The sequence below is a fragment of the Trachypithecus francoisi genome, unplaced genomic scaffold (genome assembly GCF_009764315.1).
Source record: "Trachypithecus francoisi isolate TF-2019V2 unplaced genomic scaffold, Tfra_2.0 Lachesis_group3, whole genome shotgun sequence".
In the NCBI taxonomy this organism is placed as follows: domain Eukaryota; kingdom Metazoa; phylum Chordata; class Mammalia; order Primates; family Cercopithecidae; genus Trachypithecus; species Trachypithecus francoisi.
This window is the reverse complement of record NW_022681468.1, coordinates 159,113,834-159,133,424: the sequence shown is the minus strand read 5'-3', so window position 1 is coordinate 159,133,424 and position 19,591 is coordinate 159,113,834. Positions and strand designations below refer to the sequence as shown.

At 45.7% G+C, this 19,591-nt stretch overlaps 1 protein-coding gene across 1 annotated transcript in view; it reads right to left on the bottom strand.

The window, feature by feature from the left end:
• The window catches only part of TRPM1 (transient receptor potential cation channel subfamily M member 1), a 79,697-nt gene that overhangs the window by 33,171 nt on the left and 26,935 nt on the right, over window positions 1-19,591 (bottom strand). Inside the window, exons 11-20 of the mRNA XM_033190882.1 lie at window positions 18,020-18,193; window positions 16,989-17,123; window positions 15,511-15,561; window positions 14,737-14,877; window positions 13,535-13,564; window positions 9,618-9,910; window positions 7,197-7,425; window positions 4,088-4,210; window positions 3,756-3,887; window positions 1,596-1,724 (exon numbers count right to left, since the gene is read on the bottom strand). Coding sequence (XP_033046773.1) covers window positions 1,596-1,724; window positions 3,756-3,887; window positions 4,088-4,210; window positions 7,197-7,425; window positions 9,618-9,910; window positions 13,535-13,564; window positions 14,737-14,877; window positions 15,511-15,561; window positions 16,989-17,123; window positions 18,020-18,193 — 1,437 coding nt within the window. The remainder of the gene's footprint in view (window positions 1-1,595; window positions 1,725-3,755; window positions 3,888-4,087; window positions 4,211-7,196; window positions 7,426-9,617; window positions 9,911-13,534; window positions 13,565-14,736; window positions 14,878-15,510; window positions 15,562-16,988; window positions 17,124-18,019; window positions 18,194-19,591) is intronic.

Sequence of the window (19,591 nt, the reverse complement as noted above, 5' to 3'; positions counted from 1 at the left end):
CCTGGACTAGGTTAATAATGTTTTTCAGTTCAGTGAAAGGGTCAACAGTTATTGCAAAATAATAGTATTAGTTGTATATCAGTTGCAGAAAGGATATGAAATGGTGCTGTGGGCTTTTTCAGTTCAAGTTGCTTTTTTGCTTGGGTACATGCTTTCTCTTTATAAGCAAATTTAGTGAATTAAAACTTCTGAATGATACTGGAAAGGAAAGTACCCGGCCCATCTTTCCTCTGCTGTCAGCAGAGCTTGCCTACTGGGAGTTACGTTTTCACTCGAGCCCTCTGGGATAAGAAGAGTAGTTTGTGAGATGGTATCTGTTCTTTTTCAACACTGAGTTGAAAATCCTGTTCCCTCTGTTTGCAGCAAATGCTCTAGGCCCCTCCCATATCCCCTGGAGCTTTTCCCCAGGAGGGCTTGTCCACCTCACTTGCCGCAGGTGCTGCTGTTAGGCCCACACCTGCACCCTTCTGGGAGGCTTCCTCTTGGACACTTGGAGCCATGTCTCTGGTGGGTACCAATGACTAATTGAGGTGGGGCCCAAAGGTGAGACAGACTCCACAGTGTCCAGTTCACTCAGAGCCCCCTACAGGATTAGGCCAAGGACAGGGTCCACCTGAAGCCACACCTCACTTAGCTCCTTTTCCTCCTCACTGGGAGCCCTCCCTTCATAAATCTCTTACACAAGAGTCCGGAGATAAAAGAGATGATATTTTTCCTGCAACTTTGGGCTTTGGGCCACACTGTGCAAGTGTCCCGTGTATCTGTCTTTCTCGCTTCTGGTCCCAAAAAACTAAGCCAAAATTTGTACCCAGTTGTGGTAATTTGGTTTATCTCAAGTCGCCAGCAGCATTTGCTGATGCTTTCCTATGCATTCAACCCTGTTTTCATTGTTAAATATCTTTATTTTGCCTCGTGTTTGGATTTGCAAGTTCAAGTTCATTCAAGATGTATCCATCTTAAATAAATGAATGGAATAAACTTGGAATTGTGAGTACAAAAAAAGTCCCACAGCATGTATAATTTGTTTTTCTGTTTTTGTTTTTGAGATGGACTCTCACTCTGTCTCTCAGGCTGGAGTGCAGTGGTGCCATCTCGGCTCATTGCAGCGTCTGCCTCCCAGGTTCAAGTGATCATCCCACCTCAGCCTCCTGAGTAGCCGAGATTACAGGCACCTGCCACACGACCGGCTAATTTTTGTATTTTTAGTTGAGATGGGGTTTCACCATGTTGGCCAGGCTGGTTTCGAATTACTGATCTCCAGTAATCCTCCCACCCAGCCTCCCTAGTAGCTGGGATTGTAGGCGTGCACCACCACACCTGGCTAATTTTTTTTATTTTTAGTGGAGGTGGTGTTTCACCATGTTGGACAGGCTGGTTTAGAATTCCTGACCTCAAGTGATCCACCTGCCTCGGCCTCCCAGAGTGCCGGGATTACAGGCATGAGTGCCGGGATTACAGGCAGAGTGCCGGGATTACAGGATTACAGTGCCTGGCCCAACATGCATAATTTGCATGAAATGTTTTTTCAGTAAGGAGCCATATTTGCATGTGCAGTCAGCGGTTAGTGGGCTGGGGCAGGCCTTTGGAGTAGCTACCTCTCGTATCTTCTCTAACGCCAGGCTCACGATGTAGGAGATCACAATCCACTCCTGGAGGGAGGGCCAGCCGTCCATCCGCACCAGGATGACATAGTTAAACAGCAGCAGGTAGCCCAAGTATGATATCTGAAAGAAAGACAAGCTGTTAGCCGTGTTTGGGGGAATAACTTGCAATCAAATTTTGAAACTCATTTTCTTTCAGGTTGATACATCTAAAAGAATCTTTGTTTCCAACTGGACTGACTCATTGAGAGGAAACCTTCCCTGCACCTCACCAGTGAAGACAGACGACCTGGAGGCAGGACGGGAGGCATTTTATACTTGAGCATGATATGGGCCCTGACTCTTCATTTTCTACATGGAGACATATTTGTTGGTGCCGTCATCCTCACGGGGAAACTATGAAGTTGCAAACATTATGATAACGGGAAACTTTTAATAGTTGGCTGGAGTGTCTTCTGCATTCCTGGAAATTGGAAAATGTTACTTACTCCTCCCTGCCTCACAAATTTCCTTCCTGATTCTTTCCACAACTGGGAAGTTAGATGAGAGGACATGCAGATGAGTTGCCCACCCAGACACGCGAGCTGACCCTAGGGTCCCCTCAGTTAGTGGTGGCATGTCCAGGATTTGCTGTGGCCGCAGCAGGGCCCCTATCTCTGTGGCAGGGAAAGAGGCAGAGCTGGAGGTGGGGGTGGGTGAAGCAAAAGCGGGGAGTTAAGGGGTTGGGGGAGGACGTCTGAAGTGGATCACCTGTCCCCAGTGGTTCACCATGATGCCAAGGAAACTTCAGCTCCTGGGTCCCTCACTGGCACAGGCCCCTTTGGAAGGCTTGGGGGAGGGGTGCTAGAAGTTGAGTATTTGTAATTGGGCAGTTTTTTTTTTTTTTCCCCAAGATCCCACCTCCCAAACCTATAAATTTTACCAGGAGACAGGCAGGCCCCCCTAGATCCAGTATCCACTCCTCCAAGAAAGATTAGAGCCAGGTTCTCAGACTTTGTGCTGCATCCTAATTCCTGGGAAGCTGTACAATGTGTGATGACTCTACCCGATCCAGAGGGTCTGGGGCGAGGCCCAAGGCTGAGAGGCTTCAATGGCTTCCTGGCCCCCTCCCTGGCAGCAGCCTCTATGGCTGGGCTCTCCTGCAGGCTGGGTGCACCTCAGGCCCTCAGATGGTTCTGACCAGAATTGATGGGCAGCAGTGACTTCGGCTGTATCATCAGTCATGGCTGCCACAAGGTTGGGTGTCCAGGCCCATAGCTGACCCTTGAGGTGGGCCCCCACACAGAGCTTTGCTCTGCCCCCAGTCCACCCTCATTCATCGCCCAGACCGTGGCCAGGGACGCAACTCATGTCCCATGCGCTGTTCCCACCTCATCACCAGTGCAACCACAGCCCCGAGACCTGCCTGGCGTGGGCGGCGGCTTGATGCCTGGGGTTTCATGAGAAGTCTCTTTCCTCCTGACTGACATGGTCGCACAAACCACAGCATGCCTGGCCACCCCCGCTGGTAGTTTCTGCAGCTCAGCCATTTCCCCCAGAGGCGCTCTGACCTGCCCTCCTGCCTCCTCTCCTCCTCTTGTTAGCAGAGAGCCACACTCTGGGAGCTGTGTAGACCCGGGCCTCAGAGGGGGATGGAGGATGGCTTGCCGGCCAAGCTGGTCAGTTTGGTGAGCACTTCAGAACGAGAGGCCTGGGTTTGTTTCCCTATTCCAAGAGTTTACCATCTGGATTTAGCCATGCCCTTGTAATGACCCCACCCATTTCATGAAAAATGCAATCTGTGAATTTGCTCTTTAACTCACTAGTCATCTCTGTTCATTTAAAAATAAAATTATAGTTCCCTAAGTTTGTATTGCTAAAGGCATCAAAAGAGTCCATCGTAAGCAAACGGCTTGTGACTATTTTGCCTTATGAGATGGTGTATTTGGGACTAGGATGGCCATATATCAATATATCACATATATCAATATATGACAGGATATCAAGATCCAATGTTAGCCAGAGATCTCAATTAGTCCCAGTTTTGTTTTCATAATTCATTTTAATTCAGTGAATTTTTAGAAACTTTTTTAAGCCCTTGAAATTTTTCTTGATTCCAACATATCAAACCATTCAAAACATGCCGAATGTCAAATGTTTAGAAGGAGGCCTTACTGTGTAAAACCAGAACTTGACAATGGGCGCGTTATAAAATTCACAGATCTTTGTTCCGATGGGAATACTTCTCTGTTTTTTGTGCTCATTCTCCTCGTCCCCCTTTCTTGAGCCAGCATCTGCATTTGCGTCCTGGAAAACAGAGCACAGCACATGACAGGCAGGTGGTTAAATGGGAAACGCAAGGCACTCCAGCACACAGGCACCATTAAAAAAAACAATTCCAAAAATGCTCTTAACCAGTGAGATTTCTCAATCCATAGTACAAGAAATCTCAACAATTTTTAAAACGAGATCACACTGATACTCTTAGGGTCAAGCGTGTCACTGACCGTATTCTCCTCTTCTTTTTCTTTGCCATCCTCATTTGCCTTGGATGTTTGATACGAGAAATCATCATATGTGCGAAATTCCAAAAACAAGATGGTGGGGGGAAGAAGAATCCCCATGATAACCTAGGGGACATAAATCGATTTTTTAAGCTGTGGCAATTCTAGAAAAATTTCCCAGCATAGTTAAAATTTTTTAATTATGATCTTCAACATTATTCAATAACCTAGGAGCCCTGGTATGTTTACCCCTGGTTTGATGTTCTGTGACATGTGCTTGGTACGTTGGTAGAATTGCAGGCAGTAAAAATATTTAAGGACATACATTAAATTTTTTAAATGAATGGCAAGCAGCACTACTGGTGATCCTAACTTTAAAAAAGAAAAGTCCTGGCTGGCATGGTGGCTCACACCTGTAATCCCAGTACTTTGGGAGGCCAAGGTTGGTGGCTCATATGAGGCCAGGAGTTTGAGACCAGCCTGGCCAACATGATGAAACCCCATCTCTACTAAAATACAAAATCTGACTGGGCATGGTGGTGCACATCTGTAATACCAGCTACTTGGGAGGCCGAGGCACAAGAATCACTTGAACCCAGGAGGCGGAACTTGCAATGAGCTGAGATTGTGCCACTGCACTCCAGCCTGGGTGACAGAGCAAGACCCTGTCTCAAAAAAAAAAAAAAAAAAAGTCCTTACATGAAATTTCAAGGAAGGCAAATCTTTACATTAAAATATAATAATATAAATAAAATACAATACCTCTAGTGAAGTAGGCCAAAAGTATTTTATATAGAACTACCTTTGATATAAATGAGATTATGTGAACTAAGAGTTGCAAGGCTAACGTGACTCACAAAAGAAGGACTAACGGGCTCAGCCTAGACAACAAAAGGATGCCCAGGTGCCCAGGTTCATAGACAGAAAACATGCTTCCATTTATTTATTTATTTATTTATTTAGAGACAAGGTCTTGCTTGGTTGCCTGGATTGGAGTGCAGTGGCACAATCATGGCTAGCTGCATTCTCGATCTTCTGGGCTTAAGTGATTTTCCCATCTCAGTCTCCTGAGTAGCTGGGACTACAGGTGTGCACCACCATACCTGGCTAATTTTTTTTTTTTTTTTTTGAGACAGAGTCTCGCTGTGTCGCCCAGACTGGAGTGTAGTGGCGCAATCTCGGCTCACTGCAAGCTCCACCTCCCGGGTTCATACCATTCTCCTGTCTCAGCCTCCCAAGTAGCTGGGACTACAGGCACCTGCCACCACACCTGGCTAATTTTTTGTATTTTTAGTAGAGATGGGGTTTCACCGTGTTAGCCAGGATGGTCTTGATCTCCCGACCTCGTGATCCACCCACCTCTGCCTCAGAAAATGCTGGGATTACAGGTGTGAGCCACCACGACCGGCCTACCTGGCTAATTAAAAAAAAAATTTTTTTTTTAGAGAGATGGGGTTTCACTATGTTGCCCAGGCTAGCCCTGTACTCCTGGGCTCCAGTGATCCTCCTGCCTTGGCCTCCCAAAGTGTTTGGACTACAGGCGTGAGCCCCCACGCCCGGCTGCGCTTCCCTCTTTGTCAACGCTTTTCCACACTCTACCAATGGCTCAAGATCGTTTTAAACTTTAGTTTGAATCATAACTGAACTTTAACTTTTGTGTACACTTCCTTGTTTTTCCTGAAATGTATGGATTTGCCTTCTATTTTCTTGTTAAGGATTATAAGCTGTTTTGCTTCCTTAACCTGTATTCCTGACACTTAGGGGCTTCTTAGTCATTCTGTCTATTTATCGGAGTTATTTCTATTCTCCTTGAGTACTTCCTTTTTGGATCCCACGACTCCTTAGCCTCATTTAATGTGACCACCTTTCTCTCGGCTGCACAGCTTTTGTATGGCAATTTATAAAACTTGGGGCCTGTTTCTTACACTCCACACCACGATTTTTCATTGTAATTTTTACCTTTTTTTTTTTTTTTGCTTGGACTACCTGCTAAACTAATTCTTCTGAATGGGAGGTTGAAGGTGTATAGTTTGAGTCTTTGCCTGTCTTAAACAGATATTCTTTTCTCATGCTTTTGAATAGTTGACCTGGGTAGAAAACATTCCAGGCTCCAAATGCTTTCCCCTCAGAACTGTGAAGGCCTTCCTCCACTGCTGCCTTCTGGGTTTCAGTGTTATTGATGAAAAGTCTGATGCCAATTCGATGTTCATCCCCATGTAGGTGATCCACCTTAGTTTCCTCAAAACCTTGAAGAACTCTTTATTCTTGGAATTCTGAAAACTGTTTATTAATATCCTAAGTTATGTATAACATCAGATTAGCATATGATATAGAATTAGACATAACGTTTATATTTCTAAGAAACAAAGTGCCTTCTATTTGTCAGAACCATACTACACAGCATAACTTGTACAGCCTTTTCTTTATCTTCATGGAGATCTCTAAAATAGATATAATACTGCCATTAGATTGCCAGATTATCTGCAGATTAGAATCTCTTCTCAAGATAAGCTAGTAGTTAACAACAGCAAACCCCAGAGCTAGGGTTTGATTGCAATATAATTTTTCTCCCACTATGTCTTTTTCAAACCCTTTCGTAGCTTCATATTTTCTCATAATTTTCTCCCATGTCATGAAAACATCGCTAGTAAAATAATATACAATTTCAGAGTTATAAGGGAATCTAGAACTAGAGTTCCAGTCCCGGCTTAATGGTGGGTAGAGGACCCAACCAGGGTGCATGTGCATGCTGAGTGTGCATGCTGAGTGTGCGTGCTGAGTGTGCATGCTGAGTTATGTGGGGGGCTCCATTAGGAGACTCTGACTGTGGCGGGGGTTTGTGCAAGCTGGTGGGCTGGTCAGGCAGGGCTGTGGAGTTAGACCACCTGGGTGTGGGTCCTGATCCCATGCTGACCAGCTAAGATCCCAGGCATGTCATTTCATCTTAAAGCTTCAGGTTCCTCATCTAGAAGACAATGATTGTCATGATGTCTCCCTCAGGGGGTTGCTCGAAGGAATAAATGAAATAAGCCACAGAAAATGCTCCGCTCAGCCTGGCAGAGAGTCGATTGTCACTGTCGGCCCGGCCCACCTCGCAATGCGTTGCACGCACCTTCAGGCCGGGGTTCTTCCGCATCCGCAGCCTTCCCATCCACATGTCGGTCAGCAGCATCTGGCTGCAGGTGTGAGCGATGAAGTCCCGGTGTTTGGCTGCCACCGCCAGTTTGAGGCAGGTCGAGTTGCTCCAGTTTTTCAGCTCGTAGGTCAGGAGTTTCATGGCGATCTGCTCGTCGTGCTTATAGGACTGATCTAATAACTCCAAAGCAAGCTGGCCGAAGTCTCTGGGGGAAAAAAGAAGGGACCAGGGTGAAGCCACAGTGGCCACAAGCTCTTTCTTAGGCGTATCCACAAGGACTTACGGAGCCAAGGGACACAGAATCCTTCACTGGAGGGGCTTTGAGGTTCTCTGCAAGCAAGAAGCTCCAGGGATGTGTCCCCAAAGGGGGATGGCCAGGGACAGTGGCTGGGAGCTCAGTCGGGAGGGGGGCTGACTGCTTCTGCTGCAAGTGGAGCTGTAGGTTGAGACCACGTCTGTCCCTCAGGCCCCAGGGACATGGAGATGAGAAGACAAAGTCCCTTCCCTCAAGTTGTGCACAGATCAGGGAGGCAGACAGAAAAGACGGCAAAGGTGACTTCAAATGCAGCACCTGTGGAGTTGGGGCCCCAGTAGTGGGGCTGCTGGTGGTGGTAGTGGGGGGAGGTGGACACTGGTAGGGGTTACAGGAGGGCTGGTGGGTGCCGGCTAGGTCCTTAGTTGATCTGGGTGCTGGTGGTGCTGGCATATCCCACCTGTGGACTGTCACCAGCTGAACATTTCAGATGCATGCCTTTCTCTGCACGTGTAACACTTCACCATCACAGTGATTACAGAGAAGCCAACATTCTCAGTGCTATGACAGAGATAAGGCATAGTTGTTATAGGGCCCAGGCCAGAGGGCGCCTAATGACTGATGGGGGCAGTGATAGAAGTTGGGGGGGCATGGAGAAGGTGGCACAAGCTGAATTTTGAGCATAAAGTTTGCTGCCTTCCCCACATGACCCAGATTCAAATATTTGACAATAACCACACACGTTCCGAGTTCCTTCAATTTTTTATAACAGAATGTGGTTACGACACGGTCCCGAAGTGATTGCCCTCCTCTGCTTTTGTTTCTCCATTGTATAGAAGATTTTATTCCAGTAACGAGAAGCATGAGGAAGGCAGAATCACGTGTGGGAGAATGGCCTTCTCTGTCCCTGAGGAGGAATGCTATCAGCAGCACCTCAGCCCTCCTGCAGGCTGCAGAGTGACCACGTGTCACCATGTGGGGACTCTAGGAAGCAAAGGTTGGCATCAAAGAACCCATGGGGTAGGTGGACACGGCCCCATTATTAGGGAGTCTTGAATTTCTGACGTTTAGAAATCAGCTAGTAATTTTAGAAATCATCGAGTCCAAAATAAAAGCAGTGAACTTCAGAAAACAAAGGTGTTAGATCTTGGCCACGCTGCCTATGCTCTCCTCAAGTTTAGGTCCCTGTAAAGTTGTGCTGGGACCTCTGGTTTCCGGTGTGGCATGGAAGGAACTTGGAAGTCGCCAGTCCATCCTAACAAGTAACAAACTAAACAAGCCGAACATTGAATCTTTTCAGCTCCACCAGAGAAGGGAGGACACAGGGCAAACTGCTGTCCCCCAAATTGGAGAGACAGGTGGATACCAAAAACCACAACTTATTGGAGTAGAAACCTCTGCAGGAACCAGTGCAGAGTTAGGAAAATGTGAACTATGATTGAGGAATTGCTGGAGGCTCAGTGAGGAAAGTCTGTGAGTAAAAAATTCCAGGGGGACCCAGTCATGCGGGGACACCCATGCTTTTGTGACCTCTATCTCAGGAGCTTAACCAGGTTCTCACAGTGAATATAGGAGAAAAATCCCTTTCTCTTTCCAGCAGGGGAAAAGAAACCATTTTGAAACTACCAGAACATTCCCTTAATAGTCTGCCATCAGGAAACTGATTTTGCCAGAGCCTCACCTGCTGGTTTGATCAGAGCCTGACTGACCCAGGGGAAGCACGCCCAACTCCAGCCCCCTCTGGCCATCCTGTCCCACCTAAGCACGGAGGAAAATCAGAAACACCTGTGAAGGTCACAGTCCAGGGCACAGGCTCGTTAACGTTGTATTCCTTGTTAGTGTGTGTTTCCTTATGGAAATTAATTTCATCGTCTTTGCATTAAAATTGTGATTCAAGGAAAGGAAGAAAATTGTGTTTCAATTTTGATGCAAAGAGAAGGCAGTACACGAAAACAAAACACCTCCGAGTCCAAAAACACCTCCGAGAGACAGAAAGAAAAATGCCGACATGACAAAGTGATTTGTGACTAAGCTTTAACCACCATTGTCCTTAAGTGAGAAGTACATTGGCCACCCCTCCCTGCAGAGACAAGTACTCAGGATGGTCGTCTCTCCTGGCCTTTAAATCCCCACTAGACACTAACTTGGAATTGTTATCCAAATCCTGGGAGATGTCATCCACCAGATCACTCTCGGAGGACTCGTGGGCCATGGCCTTGTAGAGCTTGCAGGCCACCAGGGCCTTGGCCATGCTCTCCTCCCCTCGCTGCCAGAGGAACACCGCCATTTTCTGGCGTTTCATCAGCACGGCCCACACCATCAGCTCGTGGAAGGGGTACTGGAACCGACTCACGGCAGGGTCATCCACATCGATGTCGATCTCTTCCTCCTTTTTCTTCTTTTTCTTTTTCTTCCCTTTAGCTGGAGGCTCATCATCCTGAGGGGAGAAACACGGATTTCATGGTTTGGCCAGAAAAGTATGCAACAAAGAATTCCAGAACTCACGGAGAAAGGGAAACTTTTCTGTCAGAGGTAATAAAGAGACTTCTGAAGTACATCTTACATTTCCACTCCGCGTATGAATTCTTTTGAAAAGATGCACAAGTTTATTATGATAAGTAAACTGTCTAAACCCAAATGAACTGAGAAGGCATACTACTTGCACCCCTGGGTCACCAGTTTTACTTAGAAGCCTTTAACTGAGGAGATCCTGCAAAACGAAAACAAACAAGCACAACCTCCCCCCAAAACTAAACACAAATAACATCATGGAAGAGGGAAAGGCCACAGTTTGTTTCCTCAGGGAAATCTTCCAGTGTAGCAAAAATAACACTCGTTTGCCAACGTAGCTGAACCAGAAATTAATAGGAAACATGCAAAAGGGGCTAGAGAAAAAAAAATGTTTTAGGTTTCCCTCCAGTGTTTTAAGAAAGCAAATATTCCACTTTGAATGAGCACTGTCCTTTTCCCCTTATGGTGCAAAAGGGAAGGCTGACATTTCCCATTTCCTAAAGGGGTTATGATAACTGTTCTGCAAATAGATCAGGACTCATGAGAAAGGCAGATCGTGGTTGGGAAAACTGGCATGAAATATGTGGGGCTCAGACTATTCCAGGCTAATACTTTAATATTCAATGGAATCACAGAAACAGATGTTTGTTCTTTTGCAAACAGCGTTCCCATCAATTATCTTCTTTTATTCTTACAAGGACTGAGAGGTTGTGAATTCCTTGCATTCCCTCAGATGAGGAAGGTGTGGCTATGTCTGAATAACTCAGCCACATTCACACAGTTGGAGTGGTCTGGAGCATGGGGGGTTATGGGGGCCACCTGACTCTCCAGTTCCTATCTCAAGTTGGTCACGACTGACCCAGTTTTTATAATATCATAATGAGCTGTGATAATATTTTAATGGAAACTATAGTATCCTGACTCAAATTTAAGTATCTTTATTCTAATTTTCTAATTTTGTCACCGTGAAGCTATAGTCACCGTGATATAGGAAAGATTGGCCTACACAGGTTAAAAATGAACAGTGTGGAAATGTTAAGATAAACATAGATTTATTTTCAAGAATATATAAGATAAAATAGAAATTAATGACTAATGAAATGTTATAAAACAGAAGTCCTTTTAAGCCTACCTTTCAATAACATATAATATTATTAAAATATTAATTGCACGTAAATTCTCTTTAAAAACTGCCAGAGAGAGAATATGCGAAACAAAGAGTTAATTTTCCTAAAATGCAAAGGCCTGCCACAAATTAATGAGGAAAAGGGAAAGAAATCAATAAAATAACAAAGGATCTGAACTGGGAGTATAAGGAGAAATTGACACATTACAATCATGGTAAATAAGTAAGTAACACTCCTTACTTAGCAATGAAATTGAAAAAAAAATTACAGGGAATTTCTATACAAGGAATAAAATTTGAAATCAATTAGAGTAGTATAACAACAACAAAAGTCTGTATCTGGGAAATTTGAAATATACTTCGAAATAACTCTTGGATTGAAAAGGAAATAATAAATGCCTTAGAAAAAACGACAATGAAAGTTCTGCTTATCCAAACCTGTAGAATATCATGAAACAATGCTCAGAACAATTTATACCTTTAATGCATTTGTAGGAATACAGTGAAGATGGAAAATGAGTGAATTTTCCTTTCAAACTGAGTTAGCACAGACAAACAATAACAGTAGGGCTTCCCCAACTGTATATGGAAGAAACGAATACAAATAAAAGCAGACATTAATAAAATAGAAACAGAAAAAGAAAGTTGCTTGATAAAGCAAAAATACCAATAAAATAAGTAGGAAAGAAAGCTTAAGAAAAAAAGAGAGGAGATATAAATTTTGTTAAAAAATGGCACAAGAGGCTGGGCGGGTGGCTGTTGCCTGTAATCCCAGTACTTTGGGAGGCCAAGATGGGTGGATCACCTGAGATCAGGAGTTTGAGACCAGCCTGACCAATATGGTGAAGCCTCGTCTCTACTAAAAATACAAAAATTATCCTGGTGTGGTGGCATGCACCTGCAGTCCCAGCTACTCGGGAGGCTGAGACAGGAGAAGTGCTTCAACCCGGGAGGCCAAGGTTGCAGTGAGCCAAGATTGTGCCATTCCACTCCAGCCTGGGTAACAGAGTGAGACGCCCTACTAAAAAAAGAAAAAAAGAAAAAAAATTGGCACAAGAAATGACACATAACTGAAGATACTGAGGAGACTGAAAAAAACTAGAATACTATGTAAAAGTTTATTCCAGGGAACTTGAAAGTCTAGATGAAATAAATCATTTTAGGAAACTATAAATGACCCAAGTTGACTCTAGAAAATAAAAAGTCTGAATGCACTTATACGTATGACAGCTATTATGAAGTAGTGAAAGACACACTTCTGAGAAATAGGACTGGACCCGGAAGTTTTACAGATGAGTCTACCAAACCTTCAGGGAACAAATCAACCCTGACATGGAGAGTCTGAGAGAACAGAAGGCCACAGAAAGCTCATAACCCTTCCAGGAGCACCGTGTTAAAGCTCAGTCTTACCTGTCAACACAGAATGAAAACCGTCTACACTGAATCCATGAAGAATCGGGATGCTATTTAGCTCATAAATTTATTTGAAAAGAATGTTTCCAAGAGTCAATCCTGATATTCCACAATATGGCATTTCTTCCGTTCATTTAAATATTTTTAGGTGTGGGACATTGTTCTTCAGGTTGCTAGTAAAGGTAATTTCTGGTACTTTTGTCCCATTGTGAGGCAACTTTAGTTGATTTTCCTGGATTTTCTAACTCCCCCCAAAGGTTTTTGTTGATAATAATTTCTCCCTTTCTTGGGTAGTCTTTTTTTTTAGCATTTATTTTTCCTTGTTCAATTTCCAGAACACTTTTGGAGACCAGTGGGGATAATGATGGTGACAATATTGGGCATGCTTGTCTTGTTCTTGATTTTCATGGACATGATTTCAGGGGTGCACTGCTCATCATACGTTTCCCTTGCTCTAAGATATACATGTATTTTAATCATTCCAAGAAAGTATTTTATCATTCTGTTGTGAGAAAACGATATATTTTTTAATTAAGTAAGGAGTGTGTTTTACATGTGTTTCAAATTCATTAGCACCTACTGAGAAATGGTCATGTCATACTTTTCTTCTTTGACTTATCGATGTGATGCAATATATTAAAGACTAGCATTGCATTATGTTTGCATTCTTGGAGGACTCTAATTGCTTGTTTAGGACTTTGAAAATAGTGTATTGAATTCTTTTTGGTGTTATTTATGGTTTTTTACATATATACGTGGTGTTATTCTCTAGTTTTTTTTTGTTTGCTTAATCTTTGCTTTTGAAACTGTAGTTTTGTTAGTTCTAGAAATGAATTATGCAGCTTTTACCCCCATTAAAGAAAATGTATATATGGTCCTTTTATATAATTTGACTAAGACATCTAGGTAAATTTTGGTGAGTAGTATCGTACATTCACAAATACAGAACTTAAAGGGCCATGTCTATTTGACCAAGATATTATAAAACGTTTGAAAACAAATTCTACTTACTTCCATTCCCAGAAGTTTAAGAGCTTTAGGCTGCATGGTGAAAGAGGAAGAAAAAAGTCAGTTTACTCAGATAACTAATGTTAGTAGTACATTAGCAGTATTGTTGCTAGTGGACATAGGAATTGATTAAAAAGCACTTTGTGGCCCGGCACGGTGGCTCAAGCCTGTAATCCCAGCACTTTGGGAGGCCGAGACGGGCGGATCACAACATCAGGAGATCGAGACCATCCTGGCTAACACGGTGAAACCCCGTCTCTACTAAAAAATACAAAAAAAAAAAAAAACTAGCCGGACGAGGTGGCGGCGCCTGTAGTCCCAGCTACTCGGAGGCTGAGGCGGGAAATGGCGGGAACCCGGGAGGCGGAGCTTGCAGTGAGCTGAGATCCGGCCACTGCACTCCAGCCTGGGCGACAGAGCGAGACTCCGTCTCAAAAAAAAAAAAAAAAGCACTTTGTATCATTAACAATTAATGATAATGTCCAAGGAAAAGAAGTGCTTTAATATGGAAACTCTTCTTCTGTTAGCAGAAGTTAATTGAGAAGAAAGCTCGGCAGACACATGGCGTGTATTCCAGGTAGAAGCAGAGAAGTTCCCTAACAGACATCAAAGAGCTATGGGGCTGTAAGGCGGGTGTGAAGGGAGGACATCATGAAAGACCGGACATTTGAGTTGAACTTTTGATAAGGGTAGGAATGGCACTGATAGCGGGGAAAGACGTGGCAGGTACATGTCTTTGATTTGATCACAGGATTGGATTTTGGTGCAGGTACATGGTCTCCCATGTGGGCGAGGGCCAGCTGGCGGAGGGCCTTGGCTACTGTGATAATGAGTTTGGCTACGATTCTCCAGGCAGTGAGGAGCTCTGGGAAGTTTGAAGCAGCGAATGCAGGCATGTCCCTTCCTTTGGAAGATTATGGCAGGTACCGTGGTGGGATGGTAGAATAGGCTGGAGCGGGCAGACAGGAGGAAGTCTGCGGTGGACAGAGGAGGAGGGCAGATGCACTGGGTGGGCAGGGCGGCCCGTGCTCAGGGCAGCTGGGGAATGCTGTGACTCGGGCCTGAGAGCCCTGTAGGAGGCAGGACCGCTGTGCTGGGTTCAGGGCGAAGGGCTTGGCTCTGAACCGGCCAAGTTGCTGAAAAGCAAGCGAGGAATCACATGGCACTCGCAAACCACAGAACACTACACAAGCACTGAGTTCTACCCTTTTTGGTCCAAACAAGTTGTTGTAAAGGGTCCGAAAGTTTTTCCGGGTGTAGTTGCAGCGGTAGGCTCCTCCCATGAGGTACTCCAGCACGAGCCCGATGTCTATGAGGCTGATGTGGTAATCCGGTGGAAGGTTGCTCTGTAAGAGAAGTCTGGTCTCAGGCCCTGTGAGGATGCCTTCGCAGTGTGGACTTCATCACACGTCTCGGGGGTAAGTGGCCGTCCTGGCCCCCACTTGGGAGTTCATGTAATAGGTGGGTGGGTGGGGGATTAAACAATATTCAGACTGGGGAAAGCATCTATCCCTTGATAACAAGGTGGCAGAAAGGGCCAAGAACAGCGGCTGCAATCAGCAGGACACAGAATGACTTGAGGAACCTCCTGCCGGTGCTTCTGGAAAGAACCACAGGCAGTGGGTGAGAGATCTCAAAAGAGGGACAAAACGAAAGGCTGCATGGACAGTCAGCAGTGCTCAGGTCAGCAGCCGGTCACCCCCTTCCCCACCCCACCCAGTGGCTGCCCTGGCCTTGCACTGGCATCAACCTGTAATCCAGCTGTCACTGAGAGTGTCCCTACCATGGATTCGGATGAACATGCAACTTAAAAAAAGATTACCCTTTGCTTTCTTAGTTTTAAATAGACTCTTTATGAAAGAAGGAATTCAATATCTTCTGTGCCTGAAATAATAATACATTTTGAAAATTTAAAACTTGCTCTTAAATCTTTTTGTGAACGATGCCAATAGGTAAGAATTATGAAACAGTAGACTGACCTTTTTCACATCCCTCACCAGCAGATGAAGTGTGTTTGGTGGACCCAGTCTCTGAAAGAGAAGCATTCATGTGTGTGAAATACTTTTCTTGACCAGGTGCAGTGGCTCACGCCTGTAGTCCCAGCACTTTGGGAGGCTGAGGCGGGCAGATCACTTGAGGTCACGAGTTTGAGACCAGCCTGGCCAACATGGTGAAACCCCATCTCCGCTAAAAATACAAAAATTAGCTGGGCGTGGTGGCAGGTGCCTGTAACCCCAGCTACTAGGGAGGCTGAGGTGGGAGGATCACTTGAACCCGGGAGGCAGAGGTTGCAGTGAGCTAAGATTGCACCACTATACTCCAGCCTAGGTGACAGAGTGAGACCTCATCTAAGAATAAATAAATAAATAAATAAATAAATACGGTTTTTTCCTTGAACCCTTCGAGTAAAGTTCTGCCCTATTCTATATAATTAATGAATTGTGAGAGCTGGAGTGTAACCCACACCAGCCTTTTTCTTTTACAAAACAGAACTGGTCATGGTTAAAAAGTATCCAACGCATTTCAAAAGTTGTGAAATATTTTCTGCTGCATTTTTTTAAAGAGTATCTTAAGGTACACAACATATTGTTAATAATTCACCAAGTTGGCCAGGATCAGTGGCTCACACCTATTATCCCAGCACTTTGGGAGGCTGAAGGAGGTGGATCACTTGAGGCTAGGAGTTCGAGACCAGCCTGGGCAACATATCAAAACCCTGTCTCTACAAAAATTACACAAATTAGCTGGGTGTGGTGGTGTGCACCTGTAGTCCCAGATACTCAGGAGGCTGGGGTGGGAGGATGGCTTGAGCCTAGGAGGTTGAGGCTGCAGTGTGCTGAGATCATGTCAGTGCACCCCAGCCTGGGCAACAAGAGAGACCCTGTCTCAGAACAAAAGAAAAAAAAGAAAATCACCAAGTTTTAGCAAGCAGCTGCTGAGGACCATTTCTGCTACTTAAAATCTTACAATAGGGAAGCAAATATAAATTCTCAGAAGTTATATTATAATAATATAAGCCAAGGGAATTTCACTCAAACCCTTCCAGCAGAGCTCCTGGGTGTGAAACTTAGCTCTACGTTTTGCCCCCAAAACCTCATCAAATGCGAGGGTTCCGAGGAACCATTGACTTCGCACACTTGGTGACATTTCACTCTGCTAATGGCTTGGGGAGCTAGATTCCCTCTTTGTAGCAACAAGTACTCAGACACCAGCCTCAAATGCAGGACAAGAGTTAATACTGCCCGAGAAAGGAGTGACTGTCGAGGCATGGCAGGAGGTGGTGAGAATGTGAACACAGGCTGTGGTCAGCAGCAGATGAGAAGTAGCCGCCTGACATTAAATATGGACCTCCCAGATGAAGGAGGTCAGATGAGCACATTTATGCACAACATGCACCAGTGACAAACACATTCGGGTGGCTGTCTCCTCCTTCCCTCCCTTTTTCTAGAGCACTCACTGTGTTATACAGCTCCTCCAGCCTCGGAATGGTCAGAAAGTGTTGCATGTTCACTCCGTTTTCAATCAGGAGCTTCACAAAGTCAACACGATCTAAGACTAAAGCATCCAGCATCGCTTGCTCCAAAGCATTCACCTGCAGGGACCAAGAGCCGGGAGTCCATAAGTGGCCTCTCAGAGACACTGGGGAGGGGGGCGACTGGAAACACAGAGGAAAGGGTATTCCGAACCCCAGATCCCGGAGCACTCCAACATCGTATTCTTTGCTCTTTATCTTGGGTAAACACTCCCCATCTCCCTTCTCCTTTCTTCTCAGTTTGGCCTCTACATGTTCCATCCATGTTTGTAAATTATTTTTTCCTTTTAAAAATACATTGAAGAGGATTCAAAATCTCAGCCCTCCTGGCTTTGGCCTGCCCAGTCTCCACCATTTGTTTCCTTAACTGAGTTCTGCCAGGGGGAGCTACGTGGGCAGGCAACATGACCAGGGTGCTGTGCGGGTGAGTGGCTGTGATGAGGGCAGGCACACGTCACCGCAGAGGCCTGGTCCCCTGTCTTGCCTGTGTCCTGGTGGCAGCAAGACAAAGAACTACCATGCAATGTGTGACTTCAGCCTTCCCACCCAAACTGCTGTTACCCCACACACCCAATCATGGGCTCTGTCTGTCAAAAAAGGGCTTTTTGCATGAATTGCATTTATTTGATGACAACTGATTTGTTTGCTGTATATTCATGCATCAAGCGTTGGCATGTCTGCCAGGCAGAGAACCACTGATGAGCAGGGTGACTCAGGGCCCCTCTCTGGGTGGCATCATTCTCTCCAAAGCAGGAACGTTTGGTGTTTTGGACAATTGACAGGATCATCTCAGTGAATGTGCTGTTGTAGTTTGAAATGCCAACACTACCCAGTGAAGCCTTTACCCTCCCTCCTGTGATCAGGGCCTTGGGTGGGGCTGAAGCAAGGGCAAGAACCATCGCTTCCCCTGGGGAAGCGTGATGCCAAGCTCGTGATCTCTGTGACCTTCCACATACCCAGTTCAGCAGCTCTATCTTCCGGGGATCAGTTTCTTCCTCCGCTTCCTCTTTCACTTTCCCTTTCTTCTTGCCTTTCCCTTTTCCTCTTCCTCCCTTGGTGGTGGTCACGGCTGGTTTCTTCTCCTTCTCTGTGGCTTTGCTGTCCGTTGGGGGTGCCAGGCTTCCCAGGGGCTGCAGTCCACAGCAATCAGAGTTGGGAAAAGGTATTAAGGCTCTCTCTTGTCCCCAGACCAGCTCATTGACCCTCCCACCTCTGTGTGTGTACAAATACACACATATGCTCATATGCACACCATGCATGCTCATATGCATACAATGTACCTGTACACACCCACACAGGGCACACATACACCCACACATATGTACACATGCACACGGACTCCATCCCACACACCTACACACTCAGTCATCGTAGGCCTGGCTGTCTGAAGAAGGCTCTGATACTGTGAACCACTGTTACTCGTGTGCACAAACACACACTTGACTTGATGCAGCAGCTTTGCAAACTTAAAGCGGCTGACATTTTGATCGACGTGTGCTTTTGCACGAAGGAAAGGGTGCTGAGAGTTCAAAGGCACCAAAGAGATCTGTTCACAGTCATTTAATGATGTGAAAAAGTGATTGTGAAGGGGGTATGAGACAATGGATAGAACTGAGGATGGCTGCCTGGGTATAAACATAAACTGGAGCTTATCGGTGGGTAAAGAAGCTCTCCGCATGTCACTGAAATGCATGCAATGTGGTGACAGACTCATTCATCAAGGGGAGTGTGTGCTCTACTCCAGAGAACAGGAGGGAGGGCAGAAGTAGGCCTTGCCCTGTGGCCTTATCTCCTGGTAGGGTGGAAAACATGGGAGTGTGTCCTAGTGCAGACACAGAGCCAGCACCTAAACAACCGGACCCCCGGCTGGCGTCCTCTCTTGCCAGAACTACCCGCTCCTCCCACCAAACGCTCCTGGTGGGTTGACTACCTGAGGAGCCCCCATTTCCTCTCTTCCCATCTCTCCTGCATGCACCCTGCTGCTTCTTCCCTGTCTGTCCTGGGCTCTGGGTTTGGTTGCTGAGAACTATGCTGGTACCTGCCTCATGGGCATTTCATGCTGGGTTCTCAGCACATCTGACTCCACTGCCTGCTTCCTCCTAGAGTCTCTTCCCTTGGCTTCTTGGGCATCACAAGCTCCCAGCTTTCCTCTTCTCTGTCTGGCCACTGCTTCTCAGTGCAGTTTTAAATGTCAAGGTTCCTTTGGGCTCTGTCCTCAGCCTCCTTCCTTTCCACTCTGCTCTCTTCCTTGACGATCTCATTGATGCACACACCACCAGTCACCACTGATTGGTACACAACTTCTCCTTTCTGGCTGCGGTCCACCTCTCTCCCCAGAGCTCCTGTTGCCTGCTCAGCGTCCTGCTTGCATGTCTCAAAGACATCCAACTCGTTATGTCCCAAACCACACTCAGGACCTCCCCTATAACTCAGTCCTCTTCCAGGGTCCCTTATCTCAGGGAAATGGCACCACAGCGTGCCAGTTGTGCAAACCAGACAACTGGGGAGCATTGTGACACCTCAGTCCC